Source organism: Taudactylus pleione, unplaced genomic scaffold (assembly GCF_031769625.1).
Source record: "Taudactylus pleione unplaced genomic scaffold, aTauple2 ptg000236l, whole genome shotgun sequence".
Taxonomy (NCBI): domain Eukaryota; kingdom Metazoa; phylum Chordata; class Amphibia; order Anura; family Myobatrachidae; genus Taudactylus; species Taudactylus pleione.
In genome coordinates this window covers 568788-592071 of record NW_028284638.1, presented here as the reverse complement: position 1 = coordinate 592071, position 23284 = coordinate 568788, and the positions used below count along the sequence as shown (strand labels likewise).

At 42.4% G+C, this 23284-nt stretch overlaps 1 protein-coding gene across 1 annotated transcript in view; it reads right to left on the bottom strand.

The window, feature by feature from the left end:
• The window catches only part of COL25A1 (collagen type XXV alpha 1 chain), a 519499-nt gene that overhangs the window by 143691 nt on the left and 352524 nt on the right, over positions 1-23284 (bottom strand). Inside the window, exons 5-7 of the mRNA XM_088479454.1 lie at positions 17097-17114; positions 15634-15660; positions 15218-15244 (exon numbers count right to left, since the gene is read on the bottom strand). Coding sequence (XP_088335580.1) covers positions 15218-15244; positions 15634-15660; positions 17097-17114 — 72 coding nt within the window. The remainder of the gene's footprint in view (positions 1-15217; positions 15245-15633; positions 15661-17096; positions 17115-23284) is intronic.

Sequence of the window (23284 nt, the reverse complement as noted above, 5' to 3'; positions counted from 1 at the left end):
TTGTTACAGAATATGGAGTGGATGGTTCATCATTGGGTGTGGAGTGTGACTGGGCATACAGAAGTGTGTTGAGTGGATGTAAAGTGGACCCTTAGATATCATCAGTGAACCTTAAATTACAAACTGCTTACCACACATTCAGCATAATGCCGGTCATAAGCCGGTACAAACCTGTGGATCTGCCCAATTACTGAAAAAGAGGATAAGAGTACACTTCTGTCACAAATAAAAGAAAACAAACTGGATGAGATCAGGCTGATCACACTGGGGGCGGAATGCATCAAGCATTGTATTTTGAATGCAATGCAGTTCATCCAGCCAATGATCGTATGCATAACGGTGTTTACCAATGCCATATCCATGTATATTTGCACAAAGGACAGCTCTTCCAATAAGAGCCAACCTTTCTGGTGTAGGACTTCTGGGTGTATGACCCGGGAGTCCTTTGTGCAGGCAGAGGAGTCGGGAAATGGAGTCAAGCCTCCAAAAAAGGGATTTTCTTTGGTTTCACTGCATTTTTCAGCATAGTGCATCTCGCCCTGGAACAGAGGAGCTGGATCTGATGTCAGTGAGGAATGTTAGTACAGTCACACACATACTCCAATAGAGTTATCTGTATAGGTCATAAAGGTTGTCATTGGAGCACTGATGATGATGATGCCAGTGTACAACTTCTGATTGGATGAATGCAACTGTACCACTAACACTGTTAGGTGCTTTCTTTGTTGCTCAGGTATATATTATGCTGTGTATGTGTTTTAACAATATTTGTTTCATACCCAAGATGGAGAGTTACTTCTTCTGTACTTGAGAGAGTTTTAAGTCTAATTGATGCCTAATAGCAAATGTACAGATGTGTCCATCTAGCCTCAATACGCCACACAGCGCAACTTGCCTGGTGTGAGTGATCCACCAGGTCCCGTGCTATTCTCATAGTGTTGGGCATCTTTGTTTGACAAAAATACGTCTAAGTCATAATGCGATGCAACTAGAGCGCACCAGCAGACTGAGCTGATTAAATTGATAGGTGATACTTGTATATCTGTGTGCACCGGAATCTGTATATGAAGCACAGCGGAACGTGGAATGAAAAAAGCTGTGACTGCTACACTGTAGCACTTCGTATACAGATTCAGAGACTCAGTAGCACACAGATATACAAGTGTCACATATCACATTAATCAGCACAGCTGCATCTCATTGCGACTTAGGCACATTTTCAGCAAAAAAGAAGAAAGACATCCAGCGCTAGCAAAGTCTCACAGGACCCAATGTGCAGAGAGGGGCTTTTTAGCGCGAATGCAGCAAAGATGTATAAGGACACAGAGGGCCGCCATCAAGGGGGGACCATCGGGACTACTGTCCCGGGCCCAGACACTAAGACAGAGAAGGGGGGCCGCCGTTACAGCCAGTGTAGGTGAAAGAGTCCTACAGCCGCAGCTACTGCCAGCGCAAATTATGTATATGGGGCCCCAGGCGATCCGCTCCCCAACCTGCCGCTACTGAAAAGAGCCCGCCATGAGGGAGGTCCTGGTCCTGCTGTCCGACGTCCGTCCCCTCTGCAGTGCCGATTGCTGAACTGCCGATGCACAATAAAGTTTATCCAGCGCACGTGATGTCATGACATCACCGCGCGCCATTGAAGGACTAGGAGAGAAGAGCCACAGCGCCGGAAGAGCAGCAGCCAGGAACACAGGAAACAAAGTAAGATTAATATGATGGTTGAGGCAGGCAAAAGAGGACTGCAACACCGCTGAGAGTGAGGCAGAAGGGGGCTGGGAAGAGGAAACATCAGTGTGCAGGGCTGGATAGGTGGATGTAAAAAAAAAAAATATATATATATATATATATATATATATTATGTTTACACACACACATATATATATATATATATATATATATATATATCTATATCTGTCTATATCTGTTTGGAGGTATGTCATTGGCACCTAGCAGTAGCATGGCAGACACAGAATGTAGTACCGGCTGTTGGGATGCCTCCTGTCAGAATACCGACAGCGGCATCCGATGGTTGGTATCCTGACAGGGGTTGGGTAAGTATACCCACCCTTCACCCCCTAACCCCAACCCTCCCTTTTGGTAGCCTAACCCTCCCCACATCGCACCCTAGCCCTCCCCGTTAGTGTCTAAACCTAACCCTCCACCCTTCGTGCCTAAACCTGTGTGCCTAACCCTCCACCCTAGGGGTGCCTAACCCCCACCAAAAAAACCTAACCCCGCTATGCTCCCTACCTAACCCTCCCCCCTCACTCACACAGCTAAAGCTAAGGGCGCCCCGAGCTTACCTCGTTCAGGCTGACAGTCTGGCGTCGGGATTAAGATAGGCGTTGGTATTTTGATGCCTATCTTAAGTCCCTTGTTGGGATTAGGCTATTGGTATTGAGACCGGTGGCATCGCGGCAGTCGGTCTCAGAACTTCATCCCGGCAGGCACATTTGCTACATGGACAGATGCAGTTGCATCTTGAAGTGCGTCTAGCTCTGCATATCGATATGCAGGGCTGTAAGGAGAGGTGGGATTAGCCGTACATAGCATCGGCTGCAGCTCCTCTAGCGTTTGGTTTCCGCACTATGTGTGTGAGGGGGGGGGGCCCTGCCTGTTTTGTCGGTCCCGGGCCCCGCAATTTCTGATGGCAGCCCTGAGGACACATGTATAGCTCACATGCAAAATAGAAGGTTAAAAAACATTTGTGGATGTTTTTATGTGCTTGGTGTAAGTTTATGCTTAGCATATTTACAAATATATGTTATTTTCAAACTCGGCATCAGCTCTACAGTTTCCACTGGTCTAAATATCAATCATTGCACATTAAAAATATCCACTACCTGCAAAAATGTAACTGAGCACCACTGGCGGAAAATCTTGTCCCAATGCCAACTTCTTTGACTACAAATGTACCTTTTCTTACTATTTTTAATATTTAACAGTTACTTAGATAGCACAGCATATTCCATTGCACTTTACAATTGGGAATAAACAGTAACAAAACAAGACTGGGTAATAATAGACATAGCGGTAAGAGGGCCCTGCTTGAAAGCTTACAATCTATAGGGAAATAGGCATTGATGCACAAGGATAGGTGCTACCTATTGCATATTGGTCCAGCCAGATTGCAGAGGTTCTAGGTGGGCTGTATGACCCAATCACACAGAGGATGTGAAAGTGAAGAAAAAAAAATATGTAGTTATGTGTGGACTGTATAGTGGGGGATGTAATTGGGTAGGATAGCCTATGCAGGTTATGTGGGTGGTTCTGGAATTGAATAAGCTTGTCTGAAGAGGTAAGTTTTTAGGAAACGTTTGAAGGTTTGGAGACTAGAGGAAAGTCTTATTGTGCATGAAGTGGCATTCCACAGAGTGGGTTCAGCCTGAAAAAAACCCTGTAACAATGAAAGGGAGCAAGTAGTGCTTGTGGATGAGAGACACACATTTTGTGCAGAGCGGAAAGGTCGGGTTGGGAGATATTTTGAGATAAGTGAAGAGATGAATATTGGTGTAATTTGATTAATAGCCTTATGTGTCAGTAACAGCATTTTATATTGCATTAGTTAGTAGACAAGTAATCAATGGAGGGACTGACAGAGCAGAGCAGCAGACAATGACCATTTAGAGAGGAAGATTAGCCTCGCAGCTGCATTCAAAATGGATTGAAGTGGAGTCTGTTTTGGGGAAGACCAGTAAGGAGACTATTGAAAAAATCAATCCGGGAGATTATGAGTGAATGGATTAGAGATTTTGCAGTGTCTTGTGTAAAATATGGTCATATTATGGATATGTTTTTTTAGATGTATGTAACATGATTTGTAGACATACTGAATGTGAGGAATAAAGGACAGTTCAGAGTCAAGAATGACACAGTCATTTGAGAGAAAGTTTTTGGTCAGAGAGAGAGAGTACATATTTTAGTTAAGGCTGGGATGAGCTCTTTTCTTCATATAACAATACCTTTAATTTGCCAAGCAAATCTAATTCACTTTCATAATATCAAGGCCAATGTCTAATTGAGCCCCATGAGTGGATGAGTGCTAGTTGCCACTAAATCCTAAAAAAACCCGGGGTTCTTATAATAGAAGCTCACCATCAAAGAACAAGTCTGCAGCTAAGGTAAAACCAACTGGACTAGAGGTTGGGAGCCCAGGGTTGCAAAACAGCCATAATTAAATCTTTATTTTCTTATCTGATGAACATATCCAGAATCAAGCCCTTGATTCCTTCAAAATATCTTCCTATACTTATACACAGGGCCAGATGAAGGTTTTTGTGGGCCCATTATCAATTAAATTGTGGTGACCCTACAAATAAAATTGTTAAAATGATGGTGATGCCTGAACATCCCCCTCTCGGTTCTCTCTCAGTCCCCATACAATACACACAGCATCCCAGTGACCACCATAAAGCACACAGAATATGCCAATAATTGAAATACAGTTTTTTGGATCCCAGACAGTTTCTGGAGCCCAAATTTCCTGGGATTTTCAACACCAAATTCCATGTATTAATGTTATTATTGCATCACTTAGACAGCCACTCACAGTAACTACATCCGTGAATGGTACAGTTCTGGATGCAGTCGCTGTCACTCATTGGATGGGATGGATTTCAGCCAGCAGGAAATGAGTAAGTGATGTCCTTATTTGTATATATAGCATGGTCACCGGAGTTTGCAGTAGACAGTAGGGGGAGAATTACTATGACTCATGTTTCGTCGGTTTTGCATTTTTCCGTGATAAATGTGTGATTTTGCATAGGACACACAAACTGATTAAAATGATATGCAGCATGCCTATATTCTGTGTGCAACTGCAGGTGTGTCTGCATGTGATATGCTACGTCACACTCTCAAAGCTGCTGACACTGTACCATACTGTAGTATTTTGCATGCATATATAAACGCAATTGCACACAGAACATAGGCTTGCGACATATTATTTTAATCAGCAGAAGCTGCTTGTGCGTCCTATTCACATATACTGTAAGATGCATTTCACAATAATATGCATTTCACATGAAAAGATGCTTGGTGCTATCGAGTCACGCCACGGCATGGCGTGACTACAGGAATAGTTTAACACACAAAGAAGTAAGATGTATGTAGACACATCTGTATTCCGATTGTTCAGAAATCGCACATGCTACAGTGCTCTCACCATGTTGTTATAAATACGTCCACAAACCACCGAGAACACGTGCATTGGTGGTGGTTGAGATGGTTGGAGTGTACACACAGAACTGAGTATCCTGTCTCAGCCATGCTTGTCAGCAGAGAGAGAGTGCTGCAGCTGACTTTGTTCAAAATCAAGGATTTTGCCTGGTGGGATCTAAAGATACCCAGATGCGTACGGAGTGTGAATACCAGTACACTTACATAATTACCTATGCTCTGCAGGTCCCGACACTCTGTTTTTACCTGTGATTTAGAAGAGCCACCCTTAAAAAGTAAAGAAACCTTTACAAGCTTTTGCTTGCACCCCATATGTGTAAGTTAGATGTGTCATCTTGACATTGTGGGGGATTTGTGGGATACACACAAGACTACCCCTTAAAGATACCATTACAAGCTTGAACTTGCACCTTTTGTGTATAAGTTAGGTGCGTCTATGAGGCTATGAATAATTTGAGACTCTCACCACCTTAGAACTAGTTACTCATTCTTTCTAGAGTAACAAATACGGGATACACCGACTACCCATTGAGAGAGTAGGGGCAAAATTTCCCTCCCATTACCTGTTTTTTACATAATAAGACATTTGATTTAGAAGAAAATTTCTGTATTATGTTTATTTTTAATTTTATGTACAGTATGTATGAATAATCCGAGTTGGATGAGCATAAAGAAAGGCACTACCTAGAACATCTACAAAGAGAAATTCTACATACTACATCTGGAGATAAGTATTTTTCTTGAGTACTTCCCTTTTGACACAAAAGACAGCGCCTTTTCTCCACACCTAACCGTTTGTTGTTTATTATCTGTTAGACCTTGTGGGATTGGTCATTTTGGTGTGGAGAGGCTGAAGCCTTTTGCATTGCAGCGCCATCTTGTCTCCCTGCATTATTTTTAGTTCACAATGCAAGGAAACAAAACTTCGAAGACATGGTATATTAGTGTGAACAGTGGGCCTGATTCAAACATGTACGCTAATGCAATCGGGAAAAGATGCTAATGCACGAAGCCTCCTGGAAATGTGTTGAGACTCTTGCTGGTGGCTTCACAGAGCCAAGCAAATGCGTACATACACACGCCGGTGGTCGCAGACCCTTCGAAAATCAACCATCTGAGTAATCCTATGGTTGAGCAGAATGCCCATGGGAACTGCTGGAGCCATATTTTCTGCGTAAGGGATTGCAGCTGTAGGCGTTTACATGCCCCGAAAAATGTCAAGACATGCCCGCATTTTTGCCACCACTCCCTGACAAAACGGCCTCTTTCTTTCAAGAAATCCTCACTTATCATTATTATTATTATACTTTATTTATATGGTGCCACAAGTGTTCCGCAGCACCTTAGGGAGTACATAAATTAATAAGTGAACAAGAAACGAGTAACTTACAGTACAATACAATGCAGGACAAGGACATGGTTTATATACATTGCTGCAATAGCGATTATAACACTCACAGTAAGCAGCAGGGAGTTAGCAGTCAAGTGTTAGGTGCCCTTGTGGGGAGTAAGGAGTAGAAGAAAATGTAAGGAGAAGCCCATGAGGGAAGAGATCCCTGCTCATGAGAGCTTACATTCTAAAGGGGAGGGGCAGTCACATTTTTGAACGCAATTCTATCGAGGCACGTGTGTTAAGACACGTGCTGTCCGACAATAATCGCTCAACTGCATAAATATCGAGATTGCATGTCTGAATCAGGCCCATTGTCTTATCATTGTTCTAAAGATCCTGATCTGTATCTGTCATATTGAAAACGGGTTGGGTGCGGCACCCTGACGGTCAGAATCCTGATGGTGAAAATGCCAGCGATTTTCGGTAAGTATGCTAAGATTAACCCTAACCCACAGTGGCGTAACTAGGGCAGGGCGGGCGGGGTTCGTGCCCTGGGTGCCGTTGGACCGGCGGCGCGGGGGGGGAGCGGTGTCGAGAGCAGGACCAGGACCAGGAGCCGAGATTCAGGTAAGTATATTTTTATAGATATATATATATATATATATATATATATTTTTTTTAACCTATCTGCACAATGGGGGAGGGAGGTGGCTACTACTGGGGGGACCTCTACTGGGGGAGGGGTGGCTACTACTGGGGGGACCTCTAGTGGGGGAGGGGTGGCTACTACTGGGGGGACCTCTACTGGGGGAGGGGTGGCTACTACTGGGGGCACCATTGGGAGGACCTACTCTACTGGGGACTACTACTTGGGGGGGAACTACCACTGGGGGCATTATAAAAGGGGCCTACTAGAGGCACTGCACTCGCGGGACCACTACTGGGGGAAGTAATAGGAAGGGCCACTACAGGGGGCACTGGATAGGGGGGATCACTACAGGGTGCCTGCATAAGGGGACCACTACTGGGAAAACTGCATGGGGGGACTACTGCTGGGTCACTATATAAAGGGCACTGCATAGGGGTGGGACTACTACTGGGGGCACCATATAAAGGGCACTGCATAAGGGGATACTGCTACTGGGCGCACTGCATTGTGGGGACTGCTACTGGGGGCACTGCATAAGGGGGAACACTACGTGGGGCACTGCATTTGGGGGGCCACTACTGGGGGTACTGAGTAAGGGGAACTAATTGGGGCTGTATAAGCGGGACCACTACTGGGGATACTGTATAAGGGGCACTACTATGGGCCTGCATAAGAGGGACCACAATTGCATACTGGGGGTACTGTATAAGGGGTACTACTGGGGTTAAGGTGCATATGGATAGGAATGTTCAGCGTGAAAATAAAGGGGTGTGTCATGTTGACACGCCCCATTTTTAAGTGACCACGCCCATTTTTTTTCGCGCACGCTTCGGCGCGCGCACATATCGGTGTTTTAGTGTGGGGGGGCTCCGTTTTCAAATTTGCCCTGGGCTCCAAATACCCTAGTTACGCCACTGCTAACCCATAACCTCCAGTAGCCTAACCCTAACCCTCACCTTCCGCAGCCTAACTCTAAACCTAATACTTACCTTTGAAGTAAGTTGCATTTTGACCCGTCGGGATCCCGTAGCCTGTATAATGAGCGTCGGGATTCTGACTGTCGGGATGCTGACTACATCCCTTCAAAACTGCTTTCTTTAATACCCTTGATAACTCATAAATACAAATATATAGACACAAAAGGAATATTATACTTCTCCTTGGTCAGTGACCACGACTTGGTTTAGAAAGACAAATTACGTTCTCCTATGACTCTTCCAGGACAAACCGCAATAGAACGCTGTTCATCAAAGTATGAAATAACAGGAAGCTTCAGAGCTAATACAAGGTGGCTCATGAAGGATTAACTGTTTTCACAGAGTGGAGATATCTGCTGAAACACTCAGCTTACTGAGGTTATGATAATACAGTAAACTACTGGATGCTCTATGTATATTTTTTGGTAAATGAATCCCTTCTGGAGAAAACATTGTTAAGATGTTATCTGTTTCTGTGCTCTCCCAGCTGTTAGCCTAACTTTCCTGAAGTCTCCAGGAGGGGAAAAAATATGTGTGAAAATGGTTAAGGGGTTGTCCTCAGTGTTTTATTATTGCAGCAATGAGACACCAAGACTATTTAAATGCCATCTGTTGGCTAAGGATCTTAGGTCATGAAAATTATTAATATATATAATTTATTTCATGCTGAGCATTTATGTTTTAGGCAGGCTCCAGAGTGCAAGGTCTTCACTTCAGCAACAAAAAAGCAAAGCAATTAAAAAAAAATGATTTGGGGTTAAATTTTTCTACAGAACTACGGAAGATTGAAGCAAACTGTCAGATTTTAAGAATATCCACATTTGACAATGTAGTACATTTATTCATAATGCATATTGACTGTACTATCCACTCTCCAAACATTGAACAAATAATTTCAAATATATGGTTATTAGAACGCACTAATGGTCATCTACTAAAGTGCACTCTCACCTAAAATGTCAAAGCGATAGCAAGAGGAAGATGGGGAGATTAGAACATTGATTGATGAATACAGACAGGGGCCGTGTTCATTTATGTGCGAAAAGTCGCGCTTGGCAAAAAGCATTCGCCAGTGCGAACTTTTTGTGCATACGTGAGTATCACGCTATCCAATTGCCGGAGTGTTCGCATGTGCGAAAACTCCATAGACAGAAACCGGTAAAAATTTTCACCATCTCAGAGCAGGTGATAAAATGTGCAAAATCTCTATTTTGGCTAAAAATGTGGGGACTTGGGAGCTCATTCAGACCCGCTCGCTAAGATGCATACTCTCGCTGCTGGCGATGTTATGCTTTGTGTATGCATTGTGTATGCATTGTGCGCATGTGCATACCTTAGCGAAAGTTCACAATGCATTCGATCGCTGCGCATAGACAGCCCAGCAGAGCGAGTGATAGGGGAAGCCGTTTGTAGGTGGTAACAGGGGCTGGCCATTAAAAACGGGTGAGTGGAGGTGCAAACACAGGCGTGCTGAGCATCTCAACAGCGTTTTAGAGGTGTGCATAATTAAAAGACAGCATCACAGTACACGTCACCTGGCTAGTTTTTACACTGAAGTGCTCATAGTGCTTGTGGGTGGGTGTCTGCATACACTATGTGATCGCTCTCTAAGAAATACTGGGCGTGGTAATGCATTGCTGTGCGGTAGCACTGCCTAGGCAATTTGCATACACATCGTGTGAGCGGCTCTGAATCAGCTTAATTCCCCCTAATAATAACATATCATTTTTTATATCATTTTTGGAGTGAAAATTTACAAAGTGTTGGAAAATGGATTTAAAGTACCGGGTCAGGTATATTGGTGGGGCTGTATGGATGGGACAGGTGTTTTTAGGATTGCAAGTGGCTGCAGCAGGTGTATTTTTATTTAACATTTAAAACTGCACTTTATAGACACAAAAATATACTAGCACCCATTTACACCCATTTAAATTGGAGGAATTTAACTTCAGCAATTATTTTCTCCAAAAGAAATTGCTTTATATAATTTTTCCACTCTTATGGAAATATGCATATAACAACCACTTCACACAATTTATGAAGCCAAAATTATTTTATTAGGGCTATTAATACACTAATTAATATTAATCTATTGATTTCCAGTGTCATTTAGGCTTTTTATGGGGTACAGAGTGATTTCCCTAAAATGTGCTGTACTTTTCGCTATTCTCGCCATTCACAATTATCGCACAGATGCATTTTCGTGTGTTTTGCAATTGGATAGGGCGAAAAGCGGGAGCGCACATTGAGAAAGTACGCAAAATGATTGCATCAAAACTGGCGAATGTTGCGTTAACTTCACAATACGAATGCTTTTCGCCAAATGCGTTTTTTCGCACATAATTGCATACGGCCCTAAGCGTGGGAAGTGCCTCATACAGAAAAATTATAATACGGCTACATAGCTCTTTCCCAGGGATGCACAATAGAGATGTGTGATGATGACTTGCTGTGCCCTAGTCTAGGGGAAGAAGTCTTGGAGCAATCAGCCAGCTGTAATCATTTACCCGCCACATCCGATGAGACTACAGTATAATCACATACACATTGTACATACAGTCCCTGACTCCTGCAATATAATAATTCACTGACTTCCCGGAAGGGAGACACAGACAGATGCGGAGGGAGGTAGCAGGTCATCATCACACATCTCTATTGTGCATCCCTGACAGAGAGCCATACAGCCCATGTTGTGGACCTAGTTTAAGTGCTGTAATATTACAAACTTAGGGCTGGTTCAGAGCTGTACGCTAACCCGATGGTTTGCGAACATCTCTGATTGTTGTTGTCTGCTCGCAGTGTCTCCAATGCACACCCTGATTGACAGGCTGCAGCGTTTGGGGGGCAGAGAAGGATGTTCCTGTTCAGCGTTTCTGGAAACAGGGCGTGTTGCCTTCGGTTTTTGTGAGAGACAAGGCCAGGGTCAGCGTCGGTGGATGTAGATTTCCTGGCCTCACAAGTGGCCAAGAACCGGCCAGACTGAATAAGTCTCAGCTTACACAGCCTGACCAAAGAGCAACCTTGTGTTGGTGATCCAAGGCAGCCTCTACGGACACTGGACATGGATCGCTCAGATGCAGCAAGAAGGTGTCTATTTCCTCCAGACACCTCCTGCTGCATTTACATTTTGTTGGACAGTATTGCACAGCCATTTCTGTGCAGCTCTATAATACCATCCATCTCTGAATCGGGCCCTTAGATCATCCACCTGCAACGTGTAATAGTCTTCATTCTAGCACCCTACACCTGTCACAACCCCTGCAGTTCCTCTTTCCTGCCTGGTGCTTATAGCACACAACTGCTGTACTCAGCAGTTTGTTGCATCCACTGAGTGTGCTAGAAGCACAAAGCAGAGAGCAACTCCGCAGGCAGTATATAGGAACTGCAGGGGTTTTAACAGGTGCAGGGTGCTAGAATGAACACTATGTAAGGAAGATCCCGACATCGCAGGCTGCAGATCCCAAAAGCACCAACTGACACATCACCTGTCCCTGCAGCAAGGAATGTCAGGACTGAGGTAGGAACCAAAATGCTCATAAAGTGATCCGCTGCACCACCAATACAAAACACAGCCCCGTAACAGGGCAGCAGTGCATCCTGTGCTGCCGCTGCCACCACCCCCATCCTCCTGAATGCATAGCATCATAAAGTCATGCCTCAGTGGGCAGGGACTCCATTCCTTGGGTACCTACATAACTGTCAGGAGTGTCCTGAGGATGCTCCAAGCAGCTGTAGAGATCCCACAGCTCCTTGCACAACTGTGGGAGACGTCTCTCACCTCACAATGCAGGAGCTGACAGACGGATGAGGGCAGCTGAGCATGGGGAGTCCCACCCCAGGGCTTCCCGGCCTGTGAGATGGCACTAGCCGCACTGCCCTCTTTATGGCCCTGCAAGACACATCCCAGTGTCAGTACCAGCCACAAGGCTGTACAGTATGTACATCATCAATCATACAAAGCTTGGTTAAGCTTACTACTACTCTAAAGGAAGTAGATACTTTAGGGGAGATTTATCAAAGCCTGGAGAGAGATAAAGTACCAGCTCCTAACTGCTATTTTTCAAACCGCCCTGTAAAATGACAGTTTGAATCTGACTGTTCTTTACTTTATCTTTCTCCACTTTATCTCTCTTGAAGCTTTGATAAATCTCTCTCTTAGGGGTATATTTACTAAAGTGCAGGTTTATAAAAGTGGAGTTGTTGCCCATAGCAACCAATCAGATTCTACTTTTCCTTTATTTAGCACCGTCCTAGAGTAATAATAGCTAGAATCTGATTGCTTGCTAAGGGCAACATCTCCCCTTCTAATAACCTGCAGTTTAGTAAATATACCCCTACTTACCGACACACTGACAAAACATAATATTTACCTAAACGTATACACTAACAATACACCGACCCCATCTCTACACTCACCATTATCACGTAACAACAACACCACATCAGATGTAGCGCTGCACCCATACACCCCATTTCCCCATTGTCTAATAATAGTAAAAGTGAGGCACCTTTCAGGGTAAGCAGCTCCTGCAATCACATCTAACAATTGCAAGATAGCCACAATTACACTATTTGGGCCGTCTCAAGAAACAATATTATATTGAATTGTAATTTACAGGAGTTTGTAAATATATAGGCCCTCATTCAGAGCCGCTCGTTAGCGGCAGTACGCTCGTTCCGAGCGATGTTTGCACATCTGCGCATGCGTACGGTTTTTAGTACGCATGCGCGAACCAGTCAGTGCGGCCAAAAATCGTGTGTACGCTATATAGCGAGTGCCTGCTATTTTGAGTGACAGAATGAGGCGTATGTGGGTGGTAACAGGGGAAGGTGCTTGAAAACGGGGAGTGGAGATCCGAACGCAGGCGTGCTTAAAGGTCAAAACGGGCGTATTATGGGTGTGCATAATTAATACAGCAGCGTCATTGACCACGTCACTGGGTTATTTTATAGCCAGAACTGCTCGCAAATTTGTGGTAGCAAACACCAACCACAAGAATAGCGAGCAGTTCATACGCTGGTCGATGTACTCGATTAATCTAATAAATAGCGGACATGACGTATGGTGCGAGCGGCCAGGGGGCGTTTTTAACAAATAAACGAGCGTATGTTTTGCTCGCTCGTTCAGACTTAGAGGTGTGAACAGACTGCAATTTGCGAACGGATCATTTGAATAGCCACCCCTTGTTTTTGAACGAACGACCGCAAATAGCGAACGGCTCTGAATGAGGGCCATAGTTCTTTCACTTGTATTTTTAATATCTATTTCTAAGGAGAAAGAAATATCCAGAAAACACTGCATGTGTGCATACACTGTAGGCTTATAGTTAATGTGGGCTTTAATGAGGAGGGAAGTTTATATTTTCTGAGGAAAGAAAAAAAATGTCTGGAGCAGTCTGCAAATGTCAGACAGTAGCAGTACATTGAGAAATGAGAGAAAGGTCCTAACTGTTATTTATTTGGTTAATTGGAAAACCAATAGATGTAAAATATAAATGTGAGTTATTGAAGGGTTTACACTGGGAATAAATACACAGCCACACATGGTGTACAAACATCAATTACAATACACACACTGTGGAATCTGGATTTTAATATTACTGCTGAGAGATTGTGTCTAATGAGAGGATTATTCCCAGTTGCTATCTCAGCATGAATAGCAAAATCCCTATTACACTGCATGACATCACATATATTATTTATACCATAGGGGTGTACTTGCCACCGATACAAACACACAGTTTTGATGGTACTGATCTATTTTCCCTGGTTCCCTTTTTATTAACGATCCGGTATTTTCAAAATAAAGTGTTACGATCTATGAAAGATATCACACTTAATTGTTTTCCCTTACATTACATTACTAGGAAGCAGGGTTATAGATCAGGAACTAGGAACAAATACTTGAAATAATTAGAAATCCAAAAGAAGACTATCAAAGCAGAACATTTAATCATAGTCCTTTCTTTATATACCAATGTTATTTTTCAATTTAGTATACATTACGGACTCTCACTGTCATAGATACTTTTAAACCAATGAGAGAACTGATGCATGATGTGGTACACAGTTTTATTTATTATTTTATCATTAATTAAATTCATTATTTCCCACCATTAGCAAAGCTAGTTTCTTATGCCTATACACTGCCTATGGCATAAATATTTAGTTATACAACAACAATGTATATACTGTAACAATATATAACAACACAGTTAGTACACACTTACAACACATATCTAGGAATGGAATATACCCTCTCAATCAGAAAATTCACCAAAGTCCATTTGTTCCCCAAAATCAATTCTATCCTCCCTCTAGCTGTTTAAAAGGGCCTATAGTATTTTTATCAAGGGACAATAATCACTATGGCTGCAAAAGGGTTTCACTATTTCAGGAAGAACTAATCCTACGAAAACAAGACTGGTTTCTTTAAAAAAATTTATAACAATTCTATTTTTAAGCTTCCATTCAATGCATATGGCAAAGAGTACAGATCCAGAATTTATATGTCTGTGTCACTTCAGCTATTATGGAAATAAAAGTCCCAGCATTATCACCCTGCTGAAACATGGAATTCAGATATATATATATATATATATATATATATATATATATATATATATATATAAGAAGGCACGGAGGGGATACTACCCATTAGTCTAATCAAAATTTACATTTGTGGCAATAGAGCGTTTAGGCAAGCACGTTATACAGTGCAACAGATATATAGTACTGCCATAAAACTTCATATAATATGTTAATCTACGCAAAACTCCTATTATTACAACTATGAGCTTGGGTGTCTTTAAAGAGCGGCCCCCCTGTAGTAATTGTGTATAGGAATAAACACATTTCCATTTTGTAGGAGTTCTGCTGTTTAATAGGTACCAAAAGCATTATTTTGTTATGAGCACAACAGATGTACAACACTGAGTTTGCTGAGGTAGTGACTGGAGCATGCAGAAAAGATGCAGCTATTAAACAGATACACAGTGGGGCTACTGTGTTAATTCTAGCTGTAGCTAAGATTTTACGTAATGTGCTTAGCAGTGTAACATTTTTGAAAGTGCTTACCCGAGGGCCCTGATCACCTTGATCTCCCTGCAAAGGGGAAAGATGAGATGATAGTTCAACAATGACTCTGTGCTACCCTTTGACTCTCTCACAAATGCTGGTTGTATGTCACAGGATTTATTATGCATTATTATGCTCCAGTGTAACATCAGCATAGAGTTGCCATTCCACTTATAAAATATATACAATAAAATGGGTAGTATATATTGATAAATGTTGCAACTAGGGGACTGTACAGCAGCAGGGTGTACCTGGCAAAAGAGGTTGTCCTAGGGTAATATGTCAGTCACATCCAGTCCTATGATGGCCTCTTTAACCAGGTATGTTTTGCCGCTGTCCAGTCCCCTGGCCACAGTGCAATAAATGGTGTGATGCGCGTGGGGTTTCTTTTACCCCGTTAAGGTGTTACAACTGACCTTCTCACCCTTTGGACCAGGAGAACCCTGAAAAACAAAAACAAGAAAAATTGTACCTTTTAAAGTAATTAGAGTACATCCATAAGATGTTATAACATAGGGGTAAAGTTGTCACTACTCCTATCGAGACCCTTCAAGAAGCTTTAAGCAAATATTTTTTAAAAAAAAACATGGCCATCTGATTGTGGGCATGTTAGATGGGATTGGATTAAAAATAGAGACGTGTGGTTCGGTTCTACTCAGTTCTTTTCGGCAAATTAGCGCAAGTTCATATTTATGTTATTGGCAATCCAAAACATGTGACAGCCAGATAGCCAATAAGATGCCTCTTTCAGATCCGAACCTAACCCAGTAGAACCGAATCGCTCATCTCTGATTAAAAAATGTGCAGTGTATTTGTATGTACACACTTTCTATTTGGAAAGGAACCAGAGGCTCTTGGGCTATGAATCAGCATCAGACAGCAGTGCAATAATATTGCCGTAACTGCAAACAACTTTAAAATGCAATGCACAACTATATCAACTTTAAGGTGAAGATTAGAGATCTTTCCCTACTCTATACCAGGGGGTGAACTGCTACTGTACATTCATACTGTACCATATAGATGCCTGCCATTACAAAAAGATAACTGGTAGTGGGGTACCCGGATGGAAGATCAACAATGTAAATGTAAATAGTCAATAGGTCGATACCAGATGGTCGGCATGCAATAGGTGAACAGGTACAAAAGGTTGACAAGGACAAAAGGTCGACTGACAAATGGTCCACAGTGCAGAAGGTCAACAGGTTCAAATAGTCGACACATGTTTTTCAAACATTTTTAAGGTTAGGGTGAGGGTTAGGGTAAGACAATTGGGGGGTGGGTTAGCAAATTTTATATTTGCACTTAGAAGAAATAAGGTCCAGCATAAATGCAGCTATAGGTGTACTGTATATTCCAGCTAATTTAGATGACTACATATGGCGTATGTTATGATCTGATGTGTGCTAGCAGTGTTCTGTCATGGTGAAAAAACGTACATTTGATTTTAGAATAGACCTACAGTAACTGATCACTGTTTTTTTCCTTACTTTACTGCAGTTACTTGACTCTGTTATTGTGTGCATTATACTGTAGTTATCAAAGTAAGCTTCATATGTTAGTATTAATATTACCAAATGTACATTTAACACTGCCAGGCAACCACTTGCATGTCAAGTGAAACAAACATAAACATGACTTTTTTTATTTAAAGATAATACAGATAATGTAGCGAGACATTATGCACCTTTTGCACTGTACCTGCTTGATTCTGTCCGTCTGTAGTTAAGGATCAGCTCCTGCCCACTTCTGACACATGACATAGTTTGCAAATGTTCAACTTTCAATGGAATTATTTCAAGAATGTTGAAAATTCAGATTTTAAAAAACTCTAGTAATATCAGGCCATGAAAAGTGTTTTTTTTTTATTTTTACTTACTTGAGGTCCGGGTTGACCCTGTAAAATGATAAGTATTATAGTTATAAAATATTCAGATAATGAATAAAAAGTGCTAAACATATGTGCAACAAAAATGTACAATAGCAGATAGAAAACGTTTTATGACATTTGGCAAATCTCACTGAAATGCTTACATTTTGGTGCACTTTGCTGGTAAAATCTGTATTTATTGCTCCTTGTACAGTACCTTTGATATATTTACTGAACATGTTTGCACAGTGCGCCTCTCCACAGCAAGCACTCTTCTAGTGAGCGCATATACTGTCGCTGGGAGAATGTGTGCACTTTCACGCACCAAGGCATTTTGCATTGTGCGTTAAGTATGATTCAAAAATGAGGTCTAGTGTATTTACCATTTTGTGCTAAATGAGGTACAATGAGTGTCAATAATATCACTAAAAATGCTTGGTGTTTATTGTATTTGTCTTTTGTTTGTGATGCTTCATTATTATAGCATCATAAGCAAAATACTATACTTCCTTCTACATAAAATATAGTTTTTGTGAAAAAAAATTTTTGATGCTGAACATACAGAGAAGACGCATAGAAATGGCAACTGGTTGTAAAGGAAAGACTCCTGCACATATCTGCATGTTAAGGAAAAATTCAAACTCATAGTAATTTATTGCCAAGGTGCACACAGTGATTCATACTCCGGTGATCATTTTTACTGCTGATTAAAAGTAATTTGGATGCACAGATCACCTTCTCTGTGACAGGCAGACCATATTACAATGCCATGGGGAATGAGGATGTGTCTGACAAGCTAAGATCACAAACAGCAGTTCACAAATTAGTGTAGTAGTATAAAGTACAGTATATACTGCTTGCTGCCGCTCAATCAAACATCAATATATAATAAAAAAATAACCAGGGTTATTTAGCAGAGGTGGGATTTGGGTTTCTGAAAATTATTCACTTACAACAATGTTAAAATGTAACTTTAATGCAAATTTTTATAAATATGTCCATAGAAGTAAGTAAAGTTTACATACAAGCCCCTAAGCCCAAACAAGCTATGAGGCCAAGGGGATAGCTGTGAGATCACGAGCATGCTATCATATTATAGACTTTTTTTTAGTATGTTTTATTGGTACCATAGCACTACATACATACCCAACCCTGATAACACTTAGGCCTCCTATTTAGCTTTTATATGCAAATAATTTCATATTCAGTTCATCCATTGACTCATACCACTACAATCTTCTTTATTACTGATCGCAGATAGGCCATGACCATCCCTGGAGACAGAGACACCATACCATGGAGGTGCTCCCTTACATATACTCCGCCATTTATAGTGTAGCATTTGGGACGTACAGCACACATGTAGATGGTGGGACTGTACAGTCCACTGTGTGCTGTGCACGCCATTGATCTGCTCATACTTTGAAACTGTATTTAACAATTTTCTCACTGCCCTATAGTTTATTTCCCACTATCCCCTTCCTGGTAATTTATTTCCTATACTCCCTCAGGGTGAATATGGGATCCCGGCAGTTGGGATGCCGTCGGTCAGAATAACGTCAGTGGCATCCCGACAGTCAGAATCGCGATGCCCAAAGGTAAGTGGCCTAGCCCTAGCCCCTAACCCTCCCCTTATCCCTAATCCACCTTTCCCGCAGCCTATCCCTAACCTCCCCCGTCCCCCGCAGCCTATCCCTCACCCCCCGCAGCTTAACCCTAACCCTTCCCCTAACCCTAATACTTACCATCTGGATGCTGCGGTCAGGATTCTGGTGCCCAGATTCCGACTGCTGTTGGGATTCCGGCTTGGGATTCTGAGCGCCTGCACCCCAACTGCCGGGATGTCAACTACATCCCCTCCCTCACACTCACCCTCTGGCAATTGTTTCCCACTAGAAAAGCAAGAACGACTGTATAAGTGGATCAAAGGGTGGAGTCTGGGCAACTGCAAACGCATGATTTTCCTACCTGTAAGATGGCTAAAATACCTTAGCTAATATGTGTTAGCTGCAATGCACAACACTTTAATAATTCATAAGAGAATAAGAACACAGTGTTGGTTGCTACCAGTGCACCTTTCAAAATTATTTTACAGCTCTGATGTTTTGCTGTTTTAATGGACCTTACAAATGTAAGTGGACCTTGTAATGACCTGAGCTAAGTTAGATGTGCAGAAACATGAGGCTGGAGGTAGGAGCCAAGGTGCTACTGGTATCACTGCAAGGTATGAGCAGCAACCATTCAAAATATGTTGCGTGCAGTGTTACATTAATTATTTACATTAAATATTTTAAGACTAAAAGTTTTTAATCAGCCATCCAGCAGTTCAAAGCAACTAGACCCCTCACTAGTGTGTGCCTACAGTTGATTCATAGACAATTGTTCCACTCCTAACAAAGCTGGTGTTCTCATTTAAATTAGGAGGATTAGTTGAGACAAAGTGACAGACAGAAGCAGTGTTCTTATCTACAGTATATAAATCATTTGCTTTAAATAATGTTTGTTTGTTTTTTTAGGAGAATAAGGATCCTGTTTATCATTGGAAGCAGTGGGGCCCCCGAAATGTATCATTCTTAGTTAAGGAATAAATTTTTGGGCTAGGACAGTAGAACCAATAATAGCTTGACCTGGTTGAACAGTAAATAGTAAAGTGATAGCATAAGCTACTGTATTACTTTTGACCCAGCAGATCCACAGTCATTAGGCAGCACATGCGCTAGTGTAGGCTAATAAAGAGGGAACCAGGGATCCTCTCTGCACAAAAAACCTACAGGCTACAATGACTAACACCATCTCATCATGGCATTAGCTATTGGGGGCTCAAGTTGCAGTATTGTGCATTACGTAGATGAACACAGGAGATATCTTTGATATCTCTTGCTATAAGCCTTTGTTAATTGCAGAGATACTAAAATAATGTGGATACTGCTATTTCTGCTTAAAGAGCCATAAAGATTGATAAATACGCCCCTATGTGAACTGTGTAGCTAAGGAACACATGGTGATTTGTTCACCCATCCTTGAATACACTGAATAAAATGTGGGGTTTGGATACAATGCATTTATATAGCTGCACAGGATACAACACATGGACACCACCAGTATTCCACCAATGTACACATGTGCATCCAACTACTCCCTGCTAAACGGTGTATCCAATTTCTAATTGAATTACCAGATATGTCTGTGACTGAGAATACTCATGTTGTACTTCACTAATGCTTTTCATTAACAGTATATAGATATGTGACACCTGTTATCATTGCTCATCATACAAACAGAGAGAAGAAAATACATTAAATATCTCTTCTTGATCAAAGGGCTTATCTCCAAGCCATTATCATTAATCATTAATACGATGGCTATCTACATTTTTACTTATGGGGAATTATCTGTGAAATCTTTGTGATTGAGCATGAAAAAAAGTGACAAATTGCTTAGGAAAGGCAAAAGCTGCGCACGTTTTAGGGATAAATGATGAGATCTCCAGTTCTTTGTTGCAGATGCTTTCACTGTTAAATCATTGTATTTTGCAAACATCAACCTCAGGTCAATAAACAGAATGTAAAAGCTAAAGAACACAGACTTATGATTTTCTGCTTTTGAAATGAAATAGTGTTACCTAGAGTTTAGAAACCCAGCGAGGTGTTCAGATCAAAGATTGCTTGGGAATTTATAACTCCATCTCTACATTGACAGTTGTGTTGCTTTATTTTGACTCAGTAGCCAATATGATAGTTAATTGTAAAGCAAAATAGTAGGTCATCAGCAGTCATTGTGCATGGAACCAAATCTCCAATCACACTGGGCCTATTTCAGAGTTGTATGCTATTACACAGTCACTGCATCTCTGTACGCAGCAGCTGTGCAATAATATTCTATTTCTGCTGTTGGCGTCTTGTTTAAATGCTACTGTGATCAGCTGCTGTGTCCTGAAGATGCAGCATTGGATCACTCTGTGTAAACATCAGTCACCTGAGTAACTGAGGCTTCCATACCCTCCAGATTTGTCCGGGAGCCTCCCGGATATCACCGACCCTTCCCCAGAGTAGACTAGAAACCCCCACAGCGCTCTGAATTGCGTCATCGTGGGCCCGCCCCCTGCTTCACAATATTTTTGTCATTGTGAAGAGGGGACGGGGCCGCGATGATGCAATCATGTGGTCATGCCCATGGCCCTGCTCCCAATGCTTCATCATTGCCTGGTCACATCCCCCGCTGTAAGCAGACATTCAGGTTCCTCAGGATAGCCGTTGTTTTCACACAGCTGAATCCAGTGAAGCTGCGTACAAAGCTGCAGCCCCTGGCTTCAGCACGCCCAGAAAATGGGGCAGACACACCCGTGTTTACTGGCATGGTGCCTGATACCACCGCCCCTCCACCAAAAAATGGTTGCGGCCAGTCAATCAGGCTGTGGCGTCCGAGCACTGCGAGTGAGATCACAGAAGGAAATATGCACATGTGCATACGAAAGACTAGCAAAAGATGCTCACTGCAGCGTCCTAAACAGAATCAGGCCCAATCTGAGGTATCAAGGGACATCTGCCCCTATCAGCCCATTCCAGCTTTCTTGGATAAAGGCATCAGATCAGGGACAGAACCAATGTCACTGCAGGGGATGGTCAGAGATGAGTAGGGTAGGGGAAAGCTGGGTTACTCTGCCCTTTTGAGTTGCCTGCTAATCGGCCTGCTCTCTGCTCTGCCTTACGCTTGAGCAATGAAGTCACATTTGATATCAAAACAGGGCTTGGGAGGCTAGGATGGCCTCCCTGGGCTCTTGCCCAGTGTTTGCTCTGGGGCCCAGTGATGCATTGTTCTGCCCATGCACCAGATACACAGGCCTAATTCTCAGTCAGATGCAATCCGCACGCAATGCTGATAGTATTTGAAACTGCGCACATCCAAATACTCTGAAAACCCCTACGGTGCACAGAGTATAAACACATAGACACACAGAGTATACACACAAAGGCACACAGAGTATATACACAAAGGCACACAGAGTATACACACAAAGGCACATAGAGTATACACATAAAGGCACACAGAGTATACACACAAATACACACAGAGTATACACACAAAGGCACGCAGAGTATACACACAAAGGCACGCAGACTATACACACATAGGCACACAGAGTATACACACAAAGATACACAGAGTATACACACAAAGGCACACAGAGTATACACACATAGGCACACAGAGTATAAACACATAGGCACACAGAGTATACACACAAAGGTGCTGCTGCGGTCATGTCAAACAGTACCAGAAAGGTGGTGGAAAAGTAATGTGCGTGACTGGGAGGTGGTTAGTAGTGCCCGCTCAACTGGTCCCCACAGTGGGCGTATTATGGGAGTGACGCACAGCCACAAGCATAGGAGGCCATGGCCAGATGGAGAAATTGCATGTGCCATGGGGCTGGTGCAAGTTTGGATGGTTCTACTGATTCTGGCGTCTAAGGATGCACCAATAGGTATTACAGTGTGTACGGGCACTAAATGTGGGCGCATGGAAAGAAGTCTGTTGCTGCATTCTGTATAAACCAGCATAAAGGCGGCCGCCAGTAGATGCTGCTACGTCCGACTCAGAATTAGCCCCATACACCTCAGTAAGCTGAAACTATCATTCCAATTTATATTCTTTCCTCACATTTTCCTTTGGTATTATAACAATTGCTCCATGTGAATGTCACTATAGTACAGGTTGAGTGTCCCATATCCAAATATTCCGAAATACGGAATATCCCGATATACAGAATTTTTTTTTTCATGACTGAGATAATGAAACCTTTGATTTTTGATGTCTCAATGTACACAAACTTTGTCTAAGGCACAAATTATTAATATTATAAATATTGTATAAAATGACCTTCAGGCTGTGTATAAGGTGTATATGAAACATAAATTAATTTCATGTATATGCACAAACTTTGCTTGAGCCACAAAATTATTGAAAATATTGTACAAAATTACCTGCAGGCTGTGTGTATAAGGTGTATATAACACATAAATGCATTCTGGGCCTGATTCAGAGACGGACGCTCTGAAAGAGCGCTCGCTCTGAATTAGAGCGTTTTTTTTTTTGGAGGGGCCTCCTGGCCGCTCGCATAGCTGTGGGTGACCGCCCACAGCTATAGGGAGCAGCCAGGTTGATGGTCGTGATGGTCAAGACCATCGCAACCATCGGGC